The sequence below is a fragment of the Lipomyces doorenjongii genome (assembly GCF_038497915.1).
Source record: "Lipomyces doorenjongii strain NRRL Y-27504 unplaced genomic scaffold V1508scaffold_36, whole genome shotgun sequence".
NCBI lineage: Eukaryota > Fungi > Ascomycota > Lipomycetes > Lipomycetales > Lipomycetaceae > Lipomyces > Lipomyces doorenjongii.
Window position 1 is genome coordinate 44,788 of NW_027118103.1, and position 23,457 is coordinate 68,244.

At 45.7% G+C, this 23,457-nt stretch overlaps 11 protein-coding genes and 1 non-coding gene across 12 annotated transcripts; 5 read left to right on the forward strand and 7 right to left on the reverse strand.

The window, feature by feature from the left end:
* Positions 1-742: 742 nt before the first annotated feature.
* V1508DRAFT_433437 (Rad1/Rec1/Rad17) lies at positions 743-1,949 on the forward strand (the record flags this gene model as incomplete). The annotated part of the gene is made up of 3 exons (XM_066941986.1): positions 743-914; positions 973-1,303; positions 1,355-1,949. 3 exons carry the CDS (start codon positions 743-745, stop codon positions 1,947-1,949), a joined length of 1,098 nt encoding a protein of 365 aa, XP_066794907.1.
* A 10-nt stretch (positions 1,950-1,959) lies between these two features.
* Positions 1,960-5,417, reverse strand: V1508DRAFT_420135 (uncharacterized protein). Its single transcript, XM_066940702.1, has 6 exons — positions 4,893-5,417; positions 4,585-4,840; positions 4,307-4,533; positions 4,089-4,252; positions 3,222-4,035; positions 1,960-3,176 (listed from the first exon to the last, which is right to left on the reverse strand). The coding sequence occupies exons 1-6, from the start codon at positions 5,250-5,252 to the stop codon at positions 2,199-2,201; spliced, it is 2,799 nt and encodes a 932-aa protein (XP_066794908.1). The 5' UTR covers positions 5,253-5,417; the 3' UTR covers positions 1,960-2,198.
* Positions 5,370-6,702, reverse strand: V1508DRAFT_456530 (class I glutamine amidotransferase-like protein). Its single transcript, XM_066942654.1, has 4 exons — positions 6,421-6,702; positions 6,292-6,364; positions 6,165-6,222; positions 5,370-6,115 (listed from the first exon to the last, which is right to left on the reverse strand). The coding sequence occupies exons 1-4, from the start codon at positions 6,605-6,607 to the stop codon at positions 5,672-5,674; spliced, it is 762 nt and encodes a 253-aa protein (XP_066794909.1). The 5' UTR covers positions 6,608-6,702; the 3' UTR covers positions 5,370-5,671.
* Positions 6,703-6,723: 21 nt separating this feature from the next.
* V1508DRAFT_420140 (bucentaur or craniofacial development-domain-containing protein) lies at positions 6,724-7,908 on the forward strand. Its single transcript, XM_066940703.1, has 2 exons — positions 6,724-7,140; positions 7,208-7,908. The coding sequence occupies exons 1-2, from the start codon at positions 6,854-6,856 to the stop codon at positions 7,803-7,805; spliced, it is 885 nt and encodes a 294-aa protein (XP_066794910.1). The 5' UTR covers positions 6,724-6,853; the 3' UTR covers positions 7,806-7,908.
* Positions 7,839-10,021, reverse strand: V1508DRAFT_420142 (uncharacterized protein). The gene is made up of 2 exons (XM_066940704.1): positions 9,694-10,021; positions 7,839-9,577 (listed from the first exon to the last, which is right to left on the reverse strand). The coding sequence occupies exons 1-2, from the start codon at positions 9,884-9,886 to the stop codon at positions 7,983-7,985; spliced, it is 1,788 nt and encodes a 595-aa protein (XP_066794911.1). The 5' UTR covers positions 9,887-10,021; the 3' UTR covers positions 7,839-7,982.
* A 174-nt stretch (positions 10,022-10,195) lies between these two features.
* On the forward strand, positions 10,196-12,333 carry V1508DRAFT_420144 (uncharacterized protein). Its single transcript, XM_066940705.1, has one exon. It carries the CDS (start codon positions 10,317-10,319, stop codon positions 12,123-12,125), a length of 1,809 nt encoding a protein of 602 aa, XP_066794912.1. The 5' UTR covers positions 10,196-10,316; the 3' UTR covers positions 12,126-12,333.
* On the reverse strand, positions 12,299-13,039 carry V1508DRAFT_420145 (centromere protein X). Its single transcript, XM_066940706.1, has one exon. The coding sequence runs from the start codon at positions 12,920-12,922 to the stop codon at positions 12,596-12,598; it is 327 nt and encodes a 108-aa protein (XP_066794913.1). The 5' UTR covers positions 12,923-13,039; the 3' UTR covers positions 12,299-12,595.
* A 956-nt stretch (positions 13,040-13,995) lies between these two features.
* Positions 13,996-15,094, reverse strand: V1508DRAFT_174817 (cytochrome b5-like heme/steroid binding domain-containing protein). Its single transcript, XM_066936113.1, has 5 exons — positions 14,778-15,094; positions 14,431-14,708; positions 14,303-14,360; positions 14,055-14,242; positions 13,996-14,000 (listed from the first exon to the last, which is right to left on the reverse strand). Exons 1-4 carry the CDS (start codon positions 14,802-14,804, stop codon positions 14,126-14,128), a joined length of 480 nt encoding a protein of 159 aa, XP_066794914.1. The 5' UTR covers positions 14,805-15,094; the 3' UTR covers positions 13,996-14,000; positions 14,055-14,125.
* Positions 15,095-15,372: 278 nt separating this feature from the next.
* Positions 15,373-16,339, forward strand: V1508DRAFT_175049 (YkoF-like protein). Its single transcript, XM_066936114.1, has 4 exons — positions 15,373-15,618; positions 15,681-15,805; positions 15,868-16,076; positions 16,131-16,339. Exons 2-4 carry the CDS (start codon positions 15,764-15,766, stop codon positions 16,219-16,221), a joined length of 342 nt encoding a protein of 113 aa, XP_066794915.1. The 5' UTR covers positions 15,373-15,618; positions 15,681-15,763; the 3' UTR covers positions 16,222-16,339.
* Positions 16,302-17,057, reverse strand: V1508DRAFT_175231 (uncharacterized protein). The gene is made up of 2 exons (XM_066936115.1): positions 16,461-17,057; positions 16,302-16,411 (listed from the first exon to the last, which is right to left on the reverse strand). The coding sequence occupies exons 1-2, from the start codon at positions 16,841-16,843 to the stop codon at positions 16,330-16,332; spliced, it is 465 nt and encodes a 154-aa protein (XP_066794916.1). The 5' UTR covers positions 16,844-17,057; the 3' UTR covers positions 16,302-16,329.
* Positions 17,058-17,785: 728 nt separating this feature from the next.
* On the forward strand, positions 17,786-20,743 carry V1508DRAFT_420158 (ubiquitin carboxyl-terminal hydrolase-domain-containing protein). Its single transcript, XM_066940707.1, has one exon. It carries the CDS (start codon positions 18,163-18,165, stop codon positions 20,413-20,415), a length of 2,253 nt encoding a protein of 750 aa, XP_066794917.1. The 5' UTR covers positions 17,786-18,162; the 3' UTR covers positions 20,416-20,743.
* Positions 20,744-22,114: 1,371 nt separating this feature from the next.
* On the reverse strand, positions 22,115-22,216 carry V1508DRAFT_t62. The gene has a single exon. It is a non-coding gene; the product is annotated as a tRNA-Ser (tRNA).
* Between the last annotated feature and the right edge of the window lie 1,241 nt (positions 22,217-23,457).

Below are 23,457 nucleotides of genomic sequence, written 5' to 3' on the forward strand. Positions count from 1 at the left end.
CAGCAATTGCTTCGATCGATCCAAATCTATTGAATGGCTAATAGGACTCAACTCACCATAGGACGATCCAAATGATCGAAAACAATTCTATGCGAATCAGGCAGAAACCCTGAATCGCACACTTATATCCAGTTATATGCTGATAACTGGATTATTCCGTCTCTTACGCAGAGCGAACAGTGGCAAGTATGTTTTCCGCTGGCTCTGGTGGCTTAAACATTTAAGACGGTAGAAGGCTGTGCGGATCGCCGGACGACGTGCCCCGATGACTCGTCGAGGTTTGTCGCGTTCTGTTGGACCATCCAACAAAACCCCACAATTGGGTGCGATACTTAGCACCATCATACTGATTTCGTCACACATATCGCAATTCTTCAGATTGTACCTAGACCTTGTATGAATGCATCTGAAATAGATCATCGAGCGACAATGATGAAATTGTTGTGCTATTTCAAGTTATTATATACTGCTCCAGAAGCAGCAGCAGCGACAACGAGTCAAGCAATGCCCAGGAGCAAGAGTTTATGATAATCCAAAATTGAAAACCATGTTACAGTTGCCCATTGTCCAACATGAAATTGATTGAATGGCTCTGCAGTTGTCATAGTGACGAACTGCGATCAGACGCCGAATAAGGCTTATTTGTTAGGGCTTGGTAGCCGGTAAATAATAATCTGGCGCGTCTGCGTCTTTCTCTAGCAATAAATCTGTTAATAATTATTTTCACCTGTAGCACTGCTAAATGGTCTCCTACAATCAGGACGACGCTCTTCCCGTGTTAGATGCTGTATCCACATCTGTATCATATATATTCCGTGTTCTGAAAGCGGTTTCTTCCGTTTCACCCAATGCAATCATCCAGCTCTCCACGGACGGATTGAAAGTGTCTGTTGAAAACTCACATACTGTTCAAGGTACAGTTCGAGCCTGAAATATTTAGCTCTTGCGAATTTTGCGAAACTAACAAACTAGCACATGCATTTCTCAATAAGACGCTTTTCACATCTTATACGTTCAACCCACCGTCGCGAAATCGGCGTCGCGTGATCCCTAGTGAATCCTACGCGTCAACGCAATCGTTGCAAGAGGAGGATGACGAAACGATTTCTTTTTCAGTGTCAATGAAGTCCCTTGTTAATTGCTTTCAGATATTTGGCAGTGAACAGGAGGGTACAGGTCAGAAATCCGCTACTCGAAGCTATGCGGAATCCAACGAAGGTGGAGGCATGATGACAGCATTTCTAGGTGGAAGCACTGTTTGCAAATTGAGATATGATGGAACAGGGAGTCCTTTTATTGTGATGTAAGTTTTTTCGGTTCGACTAAATGTAAGACCTGGATTAACATGAAATAGGTTTGATGAAGGTGGGGTGACTACAACTTGCGACTTGCAGACTTCAGAGTATGACGACAGCATTTCTGATATTCTACTCGAAGCCGACGCTATTGGCACTAAAATTATCATGAAGGCAAACTATTTAAACGATGCGTTCCGTGAACTCGAGTCCACTGATTCCGAAACCGTTAAGGTCAAATCAACACTGACACCGCCAACTTTTGTGCTAATAAGCAGAGGCGAATTAGGGAGCGTTGAATACAAATTTACTCGAGACCGAAATGTTATTGAGACATTTGCCTCTGAAGAGTCGGTTCAAAATATATACAACTTCAAGTTGTTAATGAGCGCCTCGGATGCCATCAAGCTCGCAACGAAGATCAGTTGGAGAACGGATGAGGATGGCGTCACAAGCATCCAGTGCATGTGCGATGTTGGCGATGGAAGACAGACCTTCATAGATTTTAGGTACTTGCCTATTTACGACGAATACGAGGAGCGCACACAGCGCGCCCAAACTACTGCAAGATCACAGATCACCCAAAGCACTCGAAGGAGCGGCGATGATCTGTTTAGTGGCAGTGACGATGAAAATAACCTCTCATCCGACTAGACACGCTGACGTCCCGCATTTAATAGCTAGAGTACATATTACGGATTATTTACAAGTGCGAGGCAACCGTAGCTTGATAATAGATGCCAACGCGCATACCAGCTCCCACAACTCATGGCGACCGGCGGATGGCCATCTCTTTGCACCTCGCAAGCACTTTTGCAATGCAGATCGCATATTGATATTTTGTTGATTTGTACAATAATGAATGGGAATTAATAACGCCGCCGATATGCAATATACAACAAATCAGCAGTATATATCGTGAAGGATAAAAGATGAGGACAGATCATTGAAACTGTTAGATGCAGAGATTGTCAGTAGTATTCTCCAGTCGATAACTAAGAGAGAGGCGACACCCTTTACAGCATGCAAGCTGATGTCACTAAGATTCATGTCTGTGTGTGTCTCACGTATTCTAACGTTATAATGTTCAAATATCAATGATCGACTGTTGATGACATTTTGATGGCTGCTCCGCGGTTTTCGTCCTTCGACTATGAGCACTGCTAATGTGCTTTTGGAAGCACACGACGTAATCTCGCTCCTGGCTTGCAGAAGGTCCGGATAAGTTAAGACCGGTTCTAGCTGGACAGACTGCTGGCTTGTGAATAGTCGGAATAGTTCGCCCACTTTTCGGCGAGTGTTAAGAGATTTCGATACTATCAATGTGCTCTTTTTCAGCAGACGTCGAAGCTGCTCTAGATCTGAATTGTCTTGGACAGCTTCAGGGTGTGGTGGTGTAGTCGGTAGCGTTTCTGTACCACTTAACGTCTCCACCGGAGGTTCAGCATTCGCCGCAAGTACAGAAGCCGTCTCCAGAAGTGTGCTCGGCGAACCTGGTTGCGGCTTCAGTGCTGAATTTGGCTTTGGACCCAAAATCGCATCTAAATCTAGCATAGGCAGATTCTTCGCACTTTTCCACTTTCTGTGGATCTCATTTATTGTGTGACCGGAAGCGGGGCTATAGTCAGACTTGAACTTCAGGCCATGCTGCAAAGAAAGTTCAGCCATATTCTGGAGCTCATCAAAACCCGTGCTCTCAAGCCAGTCTCTATCAAAATGGACTTTGACTACTCGAGGCCATCGCATGACATAGAAACCGTTACCTGCAGGCTTGTCAAATCCTGCGCAAAGAATCTCGAACACAGGTGGATTTGGGAAGTAGACTGTCATTGCGCACTTCATGTATTTTTGAATATGAAGATCATACTCCGGTACGGCCGTCTGGTCAACATTAGTGCCACTCTTCCACATTGGCCAGGTGCATACATTCTCGTCATAAGCCTTGGCAAATGTCCTTACGATTTTATTGATTCTCGCCAACTTTTGTTTGTCGAGGCCGTAAGTGACAGCAAACAATGCTTCGAACATTGGTCGCGCGGAAAACCTTTTAACTGCCTCCTTGTTACGCAGACATCCAACGAAAAAAGTCGTGACACAACCGGTGTCGACTAAAAAGTTAGACGACAAAATGATTCCAATATTATCATGAGACGAGGACTTACGTCTCCGCTCCTTTATTCGTGATGTATCCACGCCAGCGCCAACTATGGCAAAGTCTGCGGTATCGCCAATACCTGCTATATAGTCTCGCTTCACTTTGACCCACTGCTGCTGCCTCTGACCCATACATGCTCCAATATAAGTACCAGATGCACGCTTAACGATTATTCCCTCCTCTCCTTGGTTGACAATGGAATTGAAGACGCGTTTCAGAGCATCCAAGTCTTTCAAGTTAATGCATTGTCTTTGCGCTAGCATGGAAACTCCAGGGATTTCGCTGACTAGTGATTCTAAAACTGAACGCCGATATTCATAAGGCTGGGAAAGAAGGCTCGTCGAATCAACAGAGAGTACGTCGAAAAAAACGGCCATGAGGTGCTCGTGATTACGACTGGGATCGCTCGCAGCATTGATACGAACTCCTGCACGATTGACGTGGTCTGATATTCTATGAAACTCTGCTATTCGCAGTTCCTCTTCATCAAACACCACCAGTTCAGCTTCTAGAATAACTGACTGCCGAAATGCGGTTGATGAGTTGCCAGAGCAATCTAAAATCCGTAGTGCCTTCTTGATTGCTCTATATTCTCAATTAGACAAGAAGTTATTATTCCAAGTCAGCACAATTCATACCCATGCACTCTAGCTCTGTCGTCTGTAGACTCGCGTCCACTCTTGCTAAATATCTTAATAAAAGGAGGATCTACAGACAAGTGTATCTGCATCCGTTCCCCGTCGTATTTCGTCTCTGCCCATGAAACCTCAAAATTGCACTGAGTCTGAACATCAGAGAATTTCTATTCAAGTTGTTAGTTTTCCACATGTAAGACTTTAGGATTACGAACACATACTCTAGCTTTATAGCACGAAGGTATTCTGACAGGAACTCCAAGAGTGGGCTTTAGCCAGCTAAGCACGCCATCGATGTACTGCGGCAACTTTGTCATAATCGGTTCCGGCATCGGAAGAAAGGCGTCATATGGCTCTTTGAAAAGCAGTTTTACTGCAACGGCTATATCAGAGTGGAAAGACTGCAACAACGGTAGTGCGAAATGCAGAGCCTGTAAGCACACTTCGACTATGCAACAAATGTTACTAGAGTGACTTCTTATGTGATATGCAGTCATACCTGGCAGAATCACGGGCTGCATATCCTTTTCAATAATGCGTATCAACCACTTGATCTCGTAAGACTGCAGCCGCACCAATATGGGGCGAAGTAGCTCAGAAACCTGCGCCGGTCTTCCATCTGGTTTGACTACCCTATAACTAGGAGATTTGTATATTGCCGATCCAGAAAACTTGCACCTGCTCGCCAAGTTCATAAGTAACCTATCAATCTCCGAGACTGTGACGGCCTTTTCTTGTCGCGGTTTCAAGTGCTCCTAAGAAAATCAATGACATTTGAACAGTCGCACAATCCAATGTGATGCTTACGGCAAGTGCTACAGCGTCGGTTATCGCAGCTGCAAGCTCCTCTTTGTTCGCGATGCGTTGCAATAACTTCTTTTCTCTGTCGGTTCCTTGAATAGCCAACGCCTTCGTGACAGAACGAACTAAATCATTCTTGAATAATCCATATACCCTGTCAGCTCGCGATTCCGGAAACAAGCATGATAGCACAACAACCGCTTGGTCTCCAGGCGGCGCTAATAGTAGGCTGCGATGCTTGCAGAACCAGTCATGGATGCACTTCTGTTTTTGTATTTTAGAAGCTAGGGATAATCGAACTGCTTTCTTGTCTATACACTCAATCGTCTCTAAAAGATAGCATAACTCCGAAAATTTGAAGTCCATCGGAGCTACAATTGCGGATGCATTGTTTGCCGACTACGCGAGGGTACTTACTTAACGAAAAACGCGAAGGCACACAAAATGAATTCGCGTGACTCGAAACACAACACGCCTGGCCACGTGATATGACAAGAGACGCGTTTTTACTCGCGTGAATCCAGCAGATCTATCAAATATGCTGTGAAACGTTAGCAGCGATCAGTATTACTATTTCTGCAGATCACGCGCGCATTTCAGTGATGTGTACACTGCCAAGCAGAAGAATTTCGGTTATTGGTTTCATGCACACTCGACCTCCAGTGAGGAAACTTCTACTGCTCTAAACAAAATATTACTTTATCGATCTAACAGGAGTGGTCTATGCGCAACATTTATCTATATTCTACAACTAATAACTATTTCGCAAGCTATGGTCTATTCCTCTATTTACGCAATTCATTTCTTCGCAGTACACACTCTTGCAGCCACCATCCGTGAAGACGTACATCCGGAGTCAGCTCAGGGTGAAAGCTAGTTCCAAATATATTCCCCTGTCTAACAGCGACGATATCGCCCGCTTCCTTACCTTGAGTCGGTGGTAGGCTAGAGATAACCTCGATTTGTGCATGTTTATAGCTGTCGACCTCCAACTTTGGTGCGCGCACCACGCCTTCAGCGATATCCGCAGTTGCGTCTGCACCGGTCAGAACCTTCTCAACTATAGGGGCACGGATAAAGACAGCGCTAAACGGAGGTTCATCATCACCAACGAACGGTAGTGGAAGATTGCACACAAATGACTCGGTCTGCCTGCCAAAGTGATTCCGTTGGCATCGAACATGCAGGCCTCCAATAAGTTCCTGACCACCTTTCTTCGCCCTTGAGGCCTATGCGACTTTAGGTCAATCAAGAAATCAACAGGTGACACAATCGTACCTCGTCTGATAGCAGGATCAAACCTGCGCAAGTTCCCCACACTGGCTTCCGGTCGACCCTGAAAGGAGATTAAAACCGTCCACATCTGATATAGAACAATACACGTATGATACTATCTGAAACATACCTAACAAATTGCCGCAGCGGCTCCAGTAATCCGGTTCGTTCCGCAATCAAGCTAATCGCAGTACTCTCTCCACCTTACTTGGGTGTTAGCAACATGATTTCGTACAAATTATCTGTAATAGATACACACCAGGAATAACTAAAGCATCCGCAGACGCAAGCTGCTCCTGTGTACGCACTTCAATGATATCAAATTTGGTGGTATCGAGAGGCGACCCTGGCCTGGCGTGGCGAATGGCTTTCTGGAGATGGAACTTATGCTCCATGAAAGCTCCCTGCAACGCCAATATACCAACAGTGATTTTCGGTTGCGTCATCTCTGAGGCAGAACAATAATGAGTTGAATGATCGACCGAGCAGCAAGTGTTGCGATGGTTTAATAGTCAGATCACAGAAGTCTTAAAATATTACTACTCTCCCCGACTCCCAACGGCTTTTTGGGACGCAATAATATAGTGGGCGGGAGCTGTCGAAACTTTAATCCACCCACCTTGTCCTCAGGATCAAGTGATATCAACTTTCGGATCCTGTCGAGAAATCCTTGGTCGATACCAGTAACAAAGATGGCTGATGAACAGCAGCAAGTGAACATTCCTGGAGACGAGGACTACCGGGAATCTGAAGACGAAGACTTCGATCCCAATGCAGCCGCAGACCACGGCGTTTCGTCATCGGACGATGAAGATGACGCTCATCAGAAGGAGGATATCGATGAAGGAGTAAGTCGAAAGCGCAGGGCAGAACCGGGTCACAAATTAAAAAATAAGAAAACAAAAGACGAAGAGGTTAATGAGGCTGCTGAAGACATAAGAATCCTCACGCGGTCTCAAAGGATTATGGAAGAAGCTGAGTATGCCTGTATTCGCTTCATGTAATTTGAACAATTGATTAGACCAAACTAACCCGAATGGATGTAGGCGAAAGTCCACCGCGTTATCGGGATCAAAGACCACGATTGATGCGGAAGCTGTGTGGGCAACTTTGCGTGAGCCAAGTTCAGATGCGGCCAACAGATCAGCAGAACTGTCGAGCACCACTGCGGCAAAAGAGGAAGATATGATCACGATTACCGAAACATATGAGTTCGCAAAAAATATTATTACGAAAGAGAAGAAAGTACCTCGCAATTCTGCCGTTGGCCAAGCATATCTTAAACAGCTGGCAGACGGAGAGAAGGCGACGAAGTCAGAATATACAACAACAGAATCGTCAACAGTACCGGGTGGAAATAGCGGGACACAATATGCAACAAAACAGAAATTAGGAAGCGGGCCACGGAAGCGGAAGGGCTCGTCACTTGAGGCCATGGCCACGAAAGGCAAACCCACGAAGCTTAACACGCTAGAGAAGTCGAAGCTTGACTGGCAAGGATTTGTGGAAGAGGAAGGCATTGAAGATGATCTCAAAAGACACAATAAAGGCGGATATCTACATAAGCAGGACTTCTTGTCACGAGTTGAAGAAAAGCGGCATGCTGATTTGAAAGAAGGTCAGAAGGCGATTAGGAAAAACTAGCTGCCTCTGTAGTAGTAGCACATGTACTTACAATCACTTCTTTACTTATGTATTATAGTTAAAATCAAAACCTTATATGTATCAATATAGACAAATTCCCTTATCCCGGCAAATTTTAGTAGTACCCAAAAACGCCAAAAGAATGAATAAAAAGTAAGAATATCTCAGACATCACATTCAGTTGATTCTTCTTCTCGCATTTCTCCGTTCTATGATATTCCCGGCAACCACTACGCATCCACCCAAAACATATCGTACAAGAGAATCGCCAACAAGACTGCCAATGACGAAGACACCACCTGCAACCTCAAGGCCATAACTGGTTGAATAGTCGTTGATATATACTTTGCAACTTTCAAAATCTGGGACTGTACACGCCAGTTCTCCAAGTTCATGGGTCCATTTCTGAATATAATACCCCTCCTTCCCATGCATTTCTAAATCTCTAGTTTCCTGTCCCGTAACAACTGCGGTCCAGTGCTCCATGCGACTGTTTATGCGCTTGCGGAAGGAGTACTTGGAAGCCCATATCTGGTCTGCACCGACCCCAACCTCTGACCGTAGTTTGGATGAGAGGTAAGATATCACACCAATTCGTCCAACGTAAGTCTTTAGCTCAGATACACGTCTCTCAATTGTCGCGCCAGACGACAGCAAAATCTTGATTGTGTCGGTTGTCGCTTCAATAATCGAACCGTTTGCGAAACCCTCGTATCTACCAGCGAGACCATAGCACGACCCCCAATTGTTCGAGCTCCCGCGGGAGGCAGCAGCCAACCGCATCAACCTGTATAGACTGGCGTACTCTGGATAAGTCTCTTTGTGACACGCACGCAACGGCGATGGGCGATTCTTTGGGTCCCATTGAAACAGATGTATGATCTTCTTATTGTCAGGAACAGACAATATCGCATCAGCGGCCGAGAATCCTGAACCAATTATAAGTACAGCGCCGTCACTGTCAACTTTCATCTGCTCATAGTGATTACTCGCATGCTGTCTTGATACGATAGGATAGAGGATAGGATCAGGCGGCACTTGATGAGTAAATACGCCAGTGGCTAGTACCACATTCCGTGCCGTGACGATTTGTAAGCAGGCAGTATCGTTATTCTGGATGATAGCCTTGAACGTGTTGCCAGTCCTACCTTCTGACCTGTGCAGGGACAAAACTGTATAATTCGCGCGCACGGCATCACTAATTTCCACTTGCGAAGGATACGTAGCATAATATGCAGCGACATCAGTCCTCATCGGCCGAGAGTAAGGATCTGGCTCCTTTCCATGTGTTGATTCATAGTATTCTGAGTATGAAAACCCTGGGAGCGAGAGCATCTCCGCGTAACTGAGCGTCCTAGAGGGCACGTCCCGTCCTGCCCATTGACCCCCAGGCACGAAACTGGATCCGACTACTAAGTGATTAACAGCATTCTCTTTCTTCAGACTCCAGCGCACGCGAGATTTCTGCCTTGCGTGTAAGTCTATGTCAATATTTGGTGCTACCAGCGTATCGAGAAGATAATTCACCGGGGCGACCACTTGCGGGGCAGAGGCACGTTGAGTGTACCTTAGATATTGCTGCAAAGTAAGATTGTGAAGAATACTATCATATATACAATGCCTATCATGTTGCCGTTTATCTTCGCCGCAGGGTTCGTCTAATAATGAATGCAGAACAGAATCCGGATGTGGGCCATATTCTGTATCTGGCTCGTAGAATGGTGTATTTCCATGGAGAAGATAGGACAGTACGAGTGCCGATGGACCGTTGCCTAGTGCACACTTATGTGAGCGCAAATAATTTCAACCATAAAGCTGGCTTAATATCATATCACTGACTATTGGATACAGGATATCTCCCAACATTCGTAGCAACCCATAAACTCACCAATTATTAAAGTATCCACAAAAAGGGACTCTCCATTAGTAATAGGTATTGTTCCCTCAAAAACCTCCTGCTTATGGTTTAATTGAGTCTGACGAACTGCTTCACGGCTGTTATCTTTACTGGACACTGATTGATGGGCCAACTGCCGACTGTCCAGGCGCGCAACCTCGGGCTCTGTATTGGCATTCGCCATTATCTACCCAACCGTCGATATATTGCACGCGATCCGTGATATGACAAGCATATTACCAAGACGTCGACATTTTGCTCTGTTTGAGCGTTTGGTATCAAGTTCCGCCCCCTTTTTTAGACTTCTAGTCTCATGCATCATTCAGTTCGAGGGCCCAATCAATACGTGAGATTAGGGTTGGTTTTTTATCAGCAGGCTATCTAATAGTGCTGGGTTAGGGTATATTGTTGACCGTCGTGTCACTCTCGGAATCACGTGCCAAACTGCTGGAAATTGGCCTCTCGAAGTTTTTCAAATTGTCAAATGAATTCGTTTGCTGATTCGGTGCAAGCGGTTTCGTCTTTACACCTCGAACGTCGAGCACTTACAACTGGAACCACGGATAATTTGTCGGCTATTGGTTCTGGGCGATTACAGTGTCAATTGAGGCGAGATGTTACGACGAGTGGTTACTAGTCCGGCAACCTTGCGAGGAATGCCGATGTGCTCTTGGACCGTACAAGGATTGTCTGTCGCGAATTGGCCTGTTACGACAAAGATCCGCAGCTCCAACCAGGCGAGATGGTGCAGTAGTCTAAGGTGTTTCGGTGGAAGTGGGCCAAGGATTTCGCATCAGCAGCGGCGACCAATACGGATGGATGCCCGACCATATACCTCAGCGTCGACCGCAGCAACAGAACAAGATCATTCCAAACCAGTGGAAGAACATATTAACAACGATGAAGATGAGGATGACTTGACTGATCGGCAGTCACTAAATAAGCATAGTTCTGAAGTGCTGGCGCTCGTGGAACACATAAGGGGAGCAGGCTACTACGATCTGATTCAGATGTACGAACGGATGCATCCCGTGAATCGTGATAGCTGGGGTGAGGAGCCTGATATTATCGGGCGTGTGTTTATGGGAAGGTTTATGTCTGTGAACTTACCTGTCAAAGCTGCTGCAGTTTGGACAGACATGCAGAAAGCGGGCATGTTGGAAAACTATTCTGTCGAGACACTCAACGCGCATCTTCTAGCTGCGTCGCGGGTAATCGTGCAAAGTGGGGATATTGTGTCAAGGCAACGGGTGTTAGATGCATTATTCAACAAATATATTGTCAATGGCGAGATCAATAGAGACGCATTCACCATTCTCCTTGATGCGTACTATCGGCTGGGTGCTTGGGAAGTGGCTGAGGCGCTTTTGGAGGATATAAAAAGCGGGAAAGTGTTTGTATATCGAGTGAGTGGCGAGCTGGCAAAGGGACCGAAAACGAAAAAATACCGTGTGCGGCCACGGATCGGCTTCTACAATATTGTTTTCAAATACCGCCTCAAGTCAGGACAACTGAAGGAGTCTCTGGACCTTTTCCATCAAGTTCGTGCTAGCGGACTCCGCATGGATAGCATAACATATAACATGTTTATCAGTCACTTTATCCGAGCGGAGAATGATCTGGATAAAGCCCTGGAGATAGTCAAGCTTATGGAAAACGATAGAGTGAAGAAGGATGCGGCGACATATTCGATCATTCTATACGCGACATTCCACCGTCTATATTTATTAAGAGTGCCACTGGACAAGAACAGTCGGCCGATGCACGCGGCACTTACGGGACACAAGGACCTTGATCAGCCGATACTCGACGCTGGAAAGGAAGCTTTGAGAAGTGTTTTGAAAGAAATGCGCGACGACGATATTCCATTCACGCCTCATGTCTTGCACACTATGACTGTCGGTCTTATTGATATCACCAAAGATATGCATATGGCGGATATTTTCTTCTTGACCGGCTCGAAACTCGTTCCAGTGCCGCGCCGAACTGTCACGGCGCTTTTGGAGGGCCATCTTCGGCAGGGATCGGCGAGCCGCGCGCTGGTCCTGTTCAATGAGATTATGCCTCAGCTTAACATTAGAGGATCTGTCAAAAATCTAAATGCGCTGCTACAGAGGTTGCTAGATGATGGAGATGTTGATACTGCTTTCAGCATGCTTTTCAAGGTCTTCGAGGAGGCTGAGGCCAAAGGAAGCAAATCGAATTTCGATTTGCCTAACGTACGGACAGTATCAATACTGCTGAATGCAGTGGATGCTTCATCACCGCATACACAGTACGTTCCACGTTTGACAAAATATATGGCTAGCCAAAACTTGGTTCCAACGGATAATGGAACTCTGAATAGGCTGAGGCGGCTGGACAGAATCGGCGTACGGATACATCCTGACCTTCTCAAGCAATCAAGTCTTAACAGCATATGAGCGTTAAACACTCAGTGAGATTTACCATTTGGATGCTTTTTAGGAATTCGTTGGATTTCAGTTGGTTATGTTGTATTTATCGTTGCATGCATTTGATGTAGGAGGGTCAGCATCGGTTAATTTAAAATGTCATTGGATGTAAGGCAATTGCGGTAAAAGCTTGGTTCATGTAGTATAGGTTTGATAATGTGAATTGTCTCGCAGATATTATACACAATCATCTAATTGATCACGCCAAAATTCACACCTCACTATCCGATGTCCTGTATATATGACACATCGCAGTAGTGACGGCTTAGTCTTTTCCCCTTGTGGTTTGCCGCCAAATTGTTGCTGCATACAGAAGATTCATGGGGCGCCAGTATTGTAGAACTCGGGTCGAAGGCGTCGTCCTCAAGTGGAATTACTATCCATCCAGTTGTCTTGCTAGCCAGATCTGTTCTTCTGGCTTTCTTAAGGATCAAAATCTTTTAAAAATCAAGCACCAATGTCCCTGCAATCCGCTCCAGATCCTCAGCCCCCATCATCCTCGCCCTCGCGCCCGAAATCTTAGCCGTCTGTTTCCCATCCCGGCTTTCTGCGGCAGTTATCGTATCTTTCAAAGCCTTGTCGGTCCGCCAAATTGCCTCCCGTGTGAAGATGCGAAGATATTCTGCGGAGGTTTCGACAGCCGAGGCAGAAACTCTTGTATCTGGCCGCTCGAAATGTTCTGCGAACAAGCGCGCAACGGTTTTGGAGTTGAAAGTCACGACTGCGGCGTCTGATGATGCATTGGAGGATTCGCTATCGGATGACATGATTCCAATATTTAAAACTTGGCCACACGAATTTATTACTGATAGATCGATGTTTGCAGTGGCGGCTTGGAATGACGCGTGGGACTGTAAACAATGATTGCGATCACGTGAGATAACTGACAGCATCGATACAGCTAGCAGGAGATTTATGATATTTACTTCCATCCGTCACATTCCCGGATGTCTGGGATTGACAACCCTGTTAATTCGCACATAACTATCGGAAGAATAAGGAACAGTATACCCGGAACCATTGAAGTAACTGAATCGCTCAACAATCCACAACAATCAACTATGGCCGTCCTGTCATCAGTCAGAGCTGACCAAGTCCTGTGAGCTTGGAAAGTAAGCAAATTAGATTGTTTTGAAGCGATATAATGAGATTTTCATTTAGGCTCACTACCTTGCTGAGCAAATATCTAAACATACTGCGTCGTTTATGGTTTTTACGTGCACGTGGCGATGTGGCGTTTGAAGTGACTTCACATGGCGTACCAATATGCAGTTTATCGGTCCCTCAGTTCGCGTTGTATATTCGCTATCAACTTTCGCGACAAAGTTGTTCGTCGACGGCTTGAGCGGTATGGACCCGACCATAATGAGCGATGGGTCTCCATAACATGCATTCATTAATCATCGATCCCGGGAACTGTAGTATTTACTAAGCTCCGGTCGTGACCTACATATAAAAAAACAATAAAATCAAGCAATATAAAAGTCATGAAGAATTAGGTACAATAATACAGCATATGACACAAAAGAAAAAAATGACAACAAAAATCATTGTAAAACTATTAAGAACAACCTATAAAAACATTCTAGAGACAACAATGTCAATATCATTCCGAGACCATGCTTCTAACAGTTCATGTTCTACTCTGATCAAATTCAACTCCAATTCATGTTGCGTAGATTGCACACGTATGATGGTTTCGGTAGCTAATTGTTTATTGAAGATTAGACATTTCCGTAATCGTACTAGATCGGGTTGCCGGTAGACCCGTTTGAAGACTGCATGTAGACGTAATATCCGACAGCCACGATAACGGCAGCGAAAGCAATGTAGCTGAAGAAACCACTAATAACATACCATGAGCTATCTTATTGTTTCTGCAATACCTAAAACACTCACCTTCCGCTAGACGAAGTTGATACTGAGGAGTCTGATGTGGACGGCGACTTTGCGCTAGACACAACTTCCTGTTATAGCGTTAGTATATTTCCGATGTGAGGCCACATAAATAAACACACCGAAGGATCCAATTCGCCGATGCAAAGTTCATCTAAAATCTTTCGCGCCTCCTCGGAGTGACCGACGTCCTACGATCGACAGGTTAGACGATCAATTGCAATGTGTGAGATTTGTTGTTAGGTAGTTACCTCGAAGGCGTCGGTCGCGTCCAAACCGCCAACATCAAGTAAAACTTCTTCACCACCACTGTAAAAGCACAATCAGTACATCTCCTTCATATTCTCAGCGCCATCTCAGCGCCAAGTCTAACACTTACGGATGCTCGTCAATGAACTTTGTGCAATTGTAGACTTTGCCATGAATGACCATCCAAAGATCATCCTGGGTGGTGTGAGACTTCACGCTCTCGTAGGTCAGAAAAGTCTTCTGTGCGGTGGCATCGACGCTAATAGTCTTTTCTTCAGACATGGTCACAAGTGGTGTGGTGGACTTCTTCAGATGTGGGGATGGTAAAATCGATTTATAATGGTGGTGAGAAAGGGAGCGCGGAAAAATAGTCTCTAAGGTTTGTGGTATATTATAGCCTGTTGACAACTAAAGACAAAAAGGATGAGAACGGGGTCAAAAACCCAAGTGAAATTTGAGTTTGGAAAGCAAACTTACGTAAAATTCATTCAAGTGCGCGTTCATACGCACTCGTTTTCCATCGTGTTGTCACGTGATCCTCTCCTCTCTCTCGGTTCGACTTCGGGTGCCGGGGCATCGGTCCTGTTCCTGGTCTGTCTGTCTTGACAACTCATGGTGGCCGACTCCCCATCTTGACGCCTTTCGGTCGCCCGAGCAAAAATAACACTATTCCGTAGCCAAACTCCCATCAACTCGCGGCGGCTGCGCAGCCGCCGAGCATCACGAACGGCAAGGTGGGTCGCAATGAACCCATTATATACCCTGGGCCGGTTCCAGCCTCATGTAGATTGCCGGATTAGAATGGTATTGGCCCTAAGGCATAAACAACTAAACAAACACGAGGTAAACAAAGTAATGACTTGAAGCCCCAAAACGAAAGGACACAAACCCACCTACAAAACTAAAGACAGCCGCAAACGAGTCCTTGTTGAGCAAATTTGTTTCGCAGCAGATTACGGTAAAATTGTCTCTTTAACCTGTGTTATAAATTGGCCTTAACTTCCTGGTTTAGGCTGCGACTTGTTTGGGGCAACACGAGCTTGCAGAAGAATATACGGATCACTTCGGCAGATCCAGGTTGTTCCATGCGAATAATAATCGATTTTGTTAAATCAGGGGCCTGCAATATACAACTCACGGTTTGCCTGCCACCACAACAGGACGGTGTACACCGCCTACCATTGCAACATACTACATACAAACACCATACCACAGGCCAATTGGTCCTGACAAAAGTAGATAACCCAAATAGTTGATGTAACTACCATTCATATGTGTGCAGGCATATAATATAGACACAGGAGCATACCTTATAAGGGTAAGGGTAATATTCTCAAAAAGTACATGACGTCGGCAAGACTAATGCGATAACGTTGCCAGGTCGCAGGTATCGTCTTCATCATATTCTCACGTGAAGCAATACGTGCAATTGAGCTCGACACATATTGGTACTCAGAGTCGAAATGGTTGACCTCAAGTGCAATGCTGATTTCTGTCTGATCCCGGTCCGTATTCATGTTTTGTGTTAGTGCAGTGGGAATGAGTTGAGAAATGCTGATTACTACAGATGGGAACGGAATCGCCGTCGGTTTCAAATTACATCGCGGAGGTCCAGGTTTTGATGCAAGACAGCGGACTGAAATACTCAATGCACTCTGCCGGTACTACTGTCGAAGGACCATGGGGTCAAGTTATGGAATTGATCGGAAAGGCTCACGAGCTAATGCATAAGCTCGGCGTCCAACGTGTGCAGACCGATGTTAGGATCGGCACTAGGTGAGTAGCTAGTTTTACTTTTGACTACATAATGATACTAACTGGAACTTAAAGGGTTGACAAGAAACAGTCGTTCGAGGACAAAGTCACGGTTGTTCAGAAGATTCTGAAGGAGAAGGACCAAGCAAAAGCATCGAGTGTATGATTTTGTACAGATTTATTCAAATAACATCAATTCTTTTACGTGAGGCACAATAATGTCGATCGGATAGGCGTACCTGCGAACTGGTACATTCATTTCGTTGTAATGCAATCATTCTATATCTTTTTCCCCGTTAGCCCCTTTCCGAATGAACGTCACACGGCGATATACCGCACTTGCGGACCACAGGACGCTGGACCTTGGTCAGCATCATTTGTCAGTCTCCAAGGATGACTACTCACATCTCAACAAGCATGAATGTCATCGCTGCTCGTATTCTTCCACAAGTATCCTTTCCAAACGGATTAAAGTCAGCCCATCCGCACGTAAAAGGCGAGAGTTGTGAGATAAGCCAGACGAATCCGACGGCAAAGAGTAGCGCGAGCAAAATCTCCCATGCACAAAGATACCACAGTGCCAATCCAGGAGTAGGAACAACGACAGCCATAATAATGGATACAATGGTGCAGCAGCTGAGAATTATGGTGAAAATGAAGCCAGTTGGTATTGTAGTTGAGGCATTCAGCAGCTTATGAACCTGGTAAGATACGACCCCGAGGATTATGGCGCTTATGATGAATTGGACGCACCGGAGTGCAAGGCTGAGTACGCGCGACGCATTCATCTTTGACGAGCTTTGCGTTATGATGCAGTGTCTACTCTTGAAGGTTGTGACAGATATCAAATAGTGGCGATAGACCACTGGCTGAGTATTTCAAGTTGTCCTAGGTTACAATAGCCATGCCTCATTTTCTGAAAGTTAACCAAATGACTGTGTATATTCAATCGTCGTTTCTGACTTTTTGATGTGGCATCTAGAATATATCTGTGGTGTAACAAATCGTGGGATATTACTGTGCCTGTGGTAGTTTTCAGGGGCCCCGTTTGGTTCAGTGTCAGATGAGGCAGAGTGGCAACTTACACTTAATTATAGCGGTATCAATATCAAAAGCGGCTGTAACTGTAGACACGACGCCAACGTTGTGTTATGAGTATATGAATTAACAAGATGGAATCTGGGGATGGGTATATAGCCCTCATCATCGCAGGATCATGCGTTGCCGACCTCACATGATTGATATGAGCCGTGATACTAAAGACATGCCATCTTCGAGAACTTTAAACTGTAAATCATCTGGCACATGGTTCTGTAAGTCTCGTGAGTTGAGTTGCTCTTGCCACCCAGTTAAACTTCCATTTTCCACCCTTGGGTGATTTCCGGCCCCTTTGTTTCGCTAGCTTGTCCTTAAACGTGAATCACCCGTACTGTCCCGCCAGGCAATTAGAAGCGAGTATCTAAGTCGCATTGACAAATGCTAGTCTCATATTTTTCAAAGTACCCAAATCCATAGATAGTCACTGGAAGCTGATATTCCGCCCAACTTTCCATTGGCAAGCTATAACATCCGTCAGACAGTTGCCAGGTAGACGTAGGCGGGCAGCAGCGAAATCCCACGTGCATTGTGAGAGCACACGTAAGAAGTCGTACGTTAAAGTTGGGGGAATCCGGCCGTAGCCAAAACTCCCAACTCCCATTCGCGCGATCTCAAAAACAGTATTCTGACCAATGATTTACACGTAAATTGGTATCTGACGAGTACAATTAGATAACTGGCATTGCCCCGCCATACATTGTCGTCGCCTCCGTGGGTAGTTCCTACGCATATTCTCGACAACGCACAATACTAATTGGTGTACCCATTCCCTTTCTACATAAAACATCTAGATCTAAGTGCTGGACACAAATTACCGTTGGTAGCTCCACCTGCGCGCAGCTACTTAACTTATATTCCGTGCTGATCTGGCGGAGGGGGGTTTAGCTACACAACGAACATCAACAGTCGGAGCGCAAATGCTGAAATTAAAGCGAGGTCGCCATCGCGCTGAGGCGGTAATTGCTATCTTTCTACCTTTCTTAATTTCCGGGGGAATATTCGTGCTAACATGCTTCAGAAATCTGTCGGACTCGATTACTACAAAGAGAATCCCGGCGCAAGTCGACACGCAGAATTAGAAATTGCAGCTCCCAAAGTCGTAAAAGGATTAGCCAAAGACGGATTTAAGGTGACGATCGACGATGCGAAGCTGGTGTTGCGTTCCAAATACGCATCCGGGCAGACCGAGAAGGCGGTCGAGTTGTACAAGTTTTATCAAGAAGCGAACGAAGGTATATTGCTCGACGTGCAAGACGCGCCGCTGTCGAATTTATCTTCGGCGCTTTCGCCGTCATGTAGCGCTGCTTCGATGGTGACCGCTAGCACTGGGAATACGCTTACGCAGGCGTCCTTGTCGCCAACTAAGACGCGGACAACTGACAAGTTTATGCCGGCTATGCTACCAATGCAAGGAGCGGAGAATCTGAACAATGTAACATGCTATCTTGATGCGTTACTCTTCGCAATGTATGCCAGGTTAGAATCATTCGAGCCGATATTATACAAAGTCTACGACGATGGTCCATTACGCAGGCTATCAACTTTAATACGAATGTGGGTCAACATGCTGCGAGCAGGAAAGCTCATCACGTCGGACATCACGGCTCAGCTGAGGATTGCGTTGGCTGAGAACGGTTGGACGGAAGCAGGTTTGGATCACCAGCAAGACGCGTCGGAAGCATTCGTGTTTATTACAGAAAAACTGGCAATGCCCTTGTTGACCCTCAAGATGGACATTGCTCACGGAGGAAAAGAGGTAGCGGATGACGACCACAAGTTTGTCAATGAGCGGCTACTGCATGTACCGATATTGGATGGACCGGCTGACATTCCCATATCACTTGAAAGCTGTCTTGAGGAATACTTTTCTAACTCGGTGGTCGTGCGCAGAGAAATTGAGCGTCGGCAGTCTGTTTCGATTCCGAACTCCACAAAGGCATATGTCACGCATGTCGAGAGCATTGAAGTTCATGAGTCCACTGAGAGTCGGCCGCGATCTGGCACAATTGATATGCGGCCGGAGGCACTAAACAGGATCTCAGAGCGAGTTGATGAAACAGTCAAGCAGTCTAGACGAGGGCGTGATATTGTATCTGCCTTCCGCAATTATTCGCTGAATGCGCCAGAAAGCGCCGTCTCACTGGCATCATCTACCAGCGAGCCGAGTACTAGCGTGACCGTCAGGCGGGAGCAGCCGCAAAGGCGGAGATCATCTCTACGGACAGCGAAGAACGAAATATCATTACCGGCCTGGGCATTCTTACAGTTGCTACCATTCTATGCCGACGCCCCACCGCAAAGTACGTCGGCGCAGCATTTTGCCATGAAGCGCCCGGTTTTGGCGATTTGCTTAAAGCGATATTCATGGTCAGCCGTCGGAAAAGCAGTGCGCAACAACCGGGAAGTGCTCATTCCCGAAGTGATTGAATTTCCGCAATTTGTGGCCGACGACCCTAGCACGGAAGGAGATGCATTGTACGGCAACTTCAGGCTGGTTTTGGAGGCTGCAGTGTGTCATCGTGGCCAGTCTGTGACTTCAGGGCATTACATCTCGCTGGTTCGAGATTCGGTGTTCCGACGTCGACAGGAAGTTATGAAGCAGCAGTTTGATGCTTCAATGAGTGACGGCGGCTATGACGATGCGAGCTCTGCTACGAGCGCGACACTGGCGGGCGATAATTGGCTGATATTTGACGACCTAGCCAGTCCTCGAGTTTTGTCGACCACGTTCCGCGACGCAATAGCGAAGGAAATGCCGTACCTACTGTTTTATCGGATGGTGCACATTGATGAGCATATTCAGCTCGAGCCACTGATTTCGTCCGAGAGCATGTTGAGAGGACTGGGTGATAAGTTGTCGCCAGCGTCCACTTCGACCTCGATACTGAGTACGAGATCGGTGCCTACGATGCTAACTGGATCCAGTGAAGAAGACGACGATGTGGATGATGGACAGGATGAGGATAGGTTAGAGGAACTTCCAAGCAAACTCTCTCTGGAGACTGAGCAACAGTCACGATTAGCGGAGACAATGTCCCCAAGCTCACTCTCACCCCGAAAGCTGCATAAAAAATGGAGAGAGCGAGGTATGAGCCGCAAGCAGAGCACCGTAAGTGTGCCAGAAGGCGACAGCGGCAACGAACATCATCATCATCATCACCGGCATCATCACATTCACAGACGGCACAAATTGAAAGAAAAGGAAGGGAATGAAGGGAACGACGATGACTTTGATGAAGAAGACAAGTGTGTTATTGTCTAATCATGAATGCATGGCATACTTTACGTTGTGCACTACATAATTGCATTTCTTATATTGGGATTTCTTGCTTATTGGTCATTTGATACTTTGTATTTCCATAAATAGATAACTTATTTTTTGCATGTGGTATATTATTGAGAGTCACTAGAGTTTTTCGTCTTGTTTCAACCCAGTTGTAGAACACACCATTAGGAATACTCATAGACTAATGGGTCACTTTTTCTTGATGCGGCAGCTGTTCCTGATGGTGTTACTGTGGGTTGCTTAACGACACAAGGCTCCTCCGCAGAGAGGCTACAAGCGCTACAAGCTCTACAATGTTACTGACGGTTCTGCTATAATATTCCAAGCTCTACTACTCATATGAGTACCTGCGCTCGGTTTCTGTCTTTTAACAGCAGACGAGAGGTGCAATGCCACATCGCGTCTAGTTACATGCCCAGCTTATAGTTACACGCGAGTAACAATATAACAATAATTGATTAATTGTCATCTTTATTACATTGAAAGAATGACGCGCAGGATTTTGTGAAGCATTGAAGCAGGCAGCAGTCTGATATGAACTCGAAGGCTACCTGGCGCGTCATGTGCACAGACATGATGGAACGAGGCGTCGTTCGTACGATCTGGTATGTAGTTAGCGTAACGCGATCTAGTCGCGAATTGCCTTTTACGTGTCAAACCGCAAGTTTTACGCATGATCCCAGTGAGAACCACAAGCAAAATTGTGTGCCGGAGGGGCAATCGTGGCAGACTGCATGTTGCATTGCGATGTGTGATAGTTTCGAGTCGGGAGTCGCTCCTACAAGTACGCGTGAAACTCGCTCACCAGTGTTGTACAAAGCAAGCATGTCGTCCAGAGCGTAAATATATATTCTCCTCTTGCGTCCACGATCCTGCCTCCTGTCCTCTTCTGTTTACTGTTTATTAACCTTGCTGCCTATCGACGCCTGCTACCCTCATCGTCGACGGTACTTCATTGATCACCATCCACCGCTCATATCTATCCCAACTTTAGAATCCATATCGCAATGAGCTGGCCACCACTTCCAACACCTCCTCCCACTCCTCCACCAGTCAAGCGCTGATGGTCCGCTCATCTATCAAACATTAATGGGGTGTCGGGATGAAGTAGCGCAACACCACGATATCGATATGGTTTATAATGATATTAGAATCGACTATATATATAATACGGAATTTTTTTGCGCGCTTGGTGGATCAGTTGGTGGTTCTCGCGTCATGACGGGGTGGTTGAACCGAGCATCTCTCTCGCTATATATATATAGATGCATATATATAAGGTGCATAGTACACCTGCTCGAGGTGTTTACAGCTTATGGACATGCGTCTAACTCCAGTTATGATACAATGAAAGGTGAGGCTATGATGTGCTCAGCGGTAGATTTAGGCGCGGCCTCAAATAGTTTTATAGTATATTTTGAGGTTGAAAGAGCAAAGTTTCAAACGCAAATTCAAGTATTCCTGATATTTAGTTATATGCATAGTAAATTCTATTTAGTCAAAATATTAGTTTCATTCGCCTTCTTTAGTATTATGGAGCGAGGCAGTCTGGACTGGTTTGACAGCCTTCAAACATTCCGTAAGTTATTATATACAAATTCCCCACACCCAATGATGCCAAATCGCTGATGTTTGACTTATCCACTTTCATCCCAAAAAAAAAACTGAAAAAAATCGTCACGGACAAGATTCGAACTTGCGCGGGCAGAACCCAACGCCTTTCAACTGCTGATATAACTATAGCAGGGCGTCGCCTTAACCACTCGGCCACCGGGACAAAACTCAAATTACGACACGCCACGTCCTGATGTAGTTAAGAAAAGAGAGTCACGTGATCGTACTTTTAATAAGCTGGCTTCCATAATTTTTGATTCGTTTATATTCGTTATTCGCAAGTCCCAACCGCTGCGAAGAATATTCACTATTTTATTCGCAAATCCTGAGCCGTGTGAATAATATTCGTAATTTATTCGGCGAATATTCGCTTCTAATCACGTGCTCAGGGTAATCCAGTAAATGCCCCCAACCTCCCTTAATCGCATTTCTTAATTATAATACATGGTTGCAGGATGCTTCCAAGGTGCCCAAGTTCTGGCATAGTGCGTTGGTTTTGAAGCGTTGTCACTTCCTGAACCAAAGTCCTGTTTGATGCATTTGCAGCCATGAACTTCTCCGCGAACTTATCATTTCTCTTCGCTCGTTGTTCCTTGGAAGAGGTCCGTCGCGAACTGCATGTCTGAAGTGAAGCCATCGAAGTCATTTTCCTCATCCTCAGCGAGAACGGACATTCCCACCGTCTTTGAATAGATCGAAAAAAGTTCAGGCGATTATGGGAAATCGGCTGATAACAAGAAAAGAATATGCTTGCAAATCAAAAAGCGAGACTTCAGGGAATAAGGACGTCCACAAGTCCACTTTACAGGATCGGTATGATGGTGTGGAACGGAAACATCCCCAGAATTCAGCTTTTCAGTGATCTTCTTTTGATGGCTGTAGCAGCAAAGTCGAACGTCGACCGCTATTTCGATAGTCCTCGAATAGGCGTCGACACAGAGCCCATGGATGATCCGAATGGTTTATTCCAGTTGGTGGAGGGTCAATAAACGAGATTTCCCTCAGATGGCAGCTGCTGCTCGAGATATTTTGGCAAGCTCTGCCTCTGAAGTTTCAGTAGAGACGCTCTTTAACGCAGGGAGAGACCTGCTGGGAGTGAGAAGACACTCACGGCAGGAAAGTTAGATGCTGCAGCGCGTCAGTCGCGCGTTTTGTGGTTTGCGTCTTTCGTCTTGCGGTTTATATTTCATTTGCTTGCCGTTTTGCGCCTTAATGCCTTTGCTTCTTCTTGTGTTGGAACCGTAATAAACTATCAGCACTGAGTTTCTGGGTTTCAGGGGTTGCGACTACATCTGCGAATAACATATTCGACGAATAATATTCGCAATTTTATTCGTTGCTGCGGACATCCTGCGAATAATATTCGTTATTCGTTATTCGCAACGGAAAATGGTGCGAATATTC

What these genes read in the sequence shown, in the direction of transcription:
- V1508DRAFT_420144 (XM_066940705.1), top strand. Translation starts at nt 10,317, where the DNA reads ATGTTACGACGAGTGGTTACTAGTCCGGCAACCTTGCGAGGAATGCCG.
- V1508DRAFT_175049 (XM_066936114.1), top strand. Translation starts at nt 15,764, where the DNA reads ATGGTTGACCTCAAGTGCAATGCTGATTTCTGTCTGATCCCG. An exon ending in CTGATTTCTGTCTGATCCCG is followed by an intron (nt 15,806 to 15,867) that starts GTCCGTATTCAT and finishes TGATTACTACAG; the next exon opens with ATGGGAACGGAATCGCCGTC. An exon ending in GATGTTAGGATCGGCACTAG is followed by an intron (nt 16,077 to 16,130) that starts GTGAGTAGCTAG and finishes TGGAACTTAAAG; the next exon opens with GGTTGACAAGAAACAGTCGT.
- V1508DRAFT_175231 (XM_066936115.1), bottom strand. Translation starts at nt 16,843, where the DNA reads ATGAATGCGTCGCGCGTACTCAGCCTTGCACTCCGGTGCGTCCAATTC. An exon ending in ACATTCATGCTTGTTGAGAT is followed by an intron (nt 16,412 to 16,460) that starts GTGAGTAGTCAT and finishes ACCAAGGTCCAG; the next exon opens with CGTCCTGTGGTCCGCAAGTG.
- V1508DRAFT_420135 (XM_066940702.1), bottom strand. Translation starts at nt 5,252, where the DNA reads ATGGACTTCAAATTTTCGGAGTTATGCTATCTTTTAGAGACGATTGAG. An exon ending in CCGACGCTGTAGCACTTGCC is followed by an intron (nt 4,841 to 4,892) that starts GTAAGCATCACA and finishes TGATTTTCTTAG; the next exon opens with GAGCACTTGAAACCGCGACA. An exon ending in CTTCGTGCTATAAAGCTAGA is followed by an intron (nt 4,253 to 4,306) that starts GTATGTGTTCGT and finishes CAACTTGAATAG; the next exon opens with AAATTCTCTGATGTTCAGAC.
- V1508DRAFT_420158 (XM_066940707.1), top strand. Translation starts at nt 18,163, where the DNA reads ATGCTTCAGAAATCTGTCGGACTCGATTACTACAAAGAGAATCCCGGC.
- V1508DRAFT_420140 (XM_066940703.1), top strand. Translation starts at nt 6,854, where the DNA reads ATGGCTGATGAACAGCAGCAAGTGAACATTCCTGGAGACGAGGACTAC. An exon ending in AGGATTATGGAAGAAGCTGA is followed by an intron (nt 7,141 to 7,207) that starts GTATGCCTGTAT and finishes GAATGGATGTAG; the next exon opens with GCGAAAGTCCACCGCGTTAT.
- V1508DRAFT_456530 (XM_066942654.1), bottom strand. Translation starts at nt 6,607, where the DNA reads ATGACGCAACCGAAAATCACTGTTGGTATATTGGCGTTGCAGGGAGCT. An exon ending in GGATGCTTTAGTTATTCCTG is followed by an intron (nt 6,365 to 6,420) that starts GTGTGTATCTAT and finishes CACCCAAGTAAG; the next exon opens with GTGGAGAGAGTACTGCGATT. An exon ending in TGATCCTGCTATCAGACGAG is followed by an intron (nt 6,116 to 6,164) that starts GTACGATTGTGT and finishes AAAGTCGCATAG; the next exon opens with GCCTCAAGGGCGAAGAAAGG.
- V1508DRAFT_174817 (XM_066936113.1), bottom strand. Translation starts at nt 14,804, where the DNA reads ATGAACGCGCACTTGAATGAATTTTAC. An exon ending in CGCACTTGAATGAATTTTAC is followed by an intron (nt 14,709 to 14,777) that starts GTAAGTTTGCTT and finishes TTTTGTCTTTAG; the next exon opens with TTGTCAACAGGCTATAATAT. An exon ending in ACGCGACCGACGCCTTCGAG is followed by an intron (nt 14,243 to 14,302) that starts GTAACTACCTAA and finishes TGTCGATCGTAG; the next exon opens with GACGTCGGTCACTCCGAGGA.
- V1508DRAFT_420145 (XM_066940706.1), bottom strand. Translation starts at nt 12,922, where the DNA reads ATGTCATCCGATAGCGAATCCTCCAATGCATCATCAGACGCCGCAGTC.
- V1508DRAFT_420142 (XM_066940704.1), bottom strand. Translation starts at nt 9,886, where the DNA reads ATGGCGAATGCCAATACAGAGCCCGAGGTTGCGCGCCTGGACAGTCGG. An exon ending in TGTGGATACTTTAATAATTG is followed by an intron (nt 9,578 to 9,693) that starts GTGAGTTTATGG and finishes AGTGTGCACTAG; the next exon opens with GCAACGGTCCATCGGCACTC.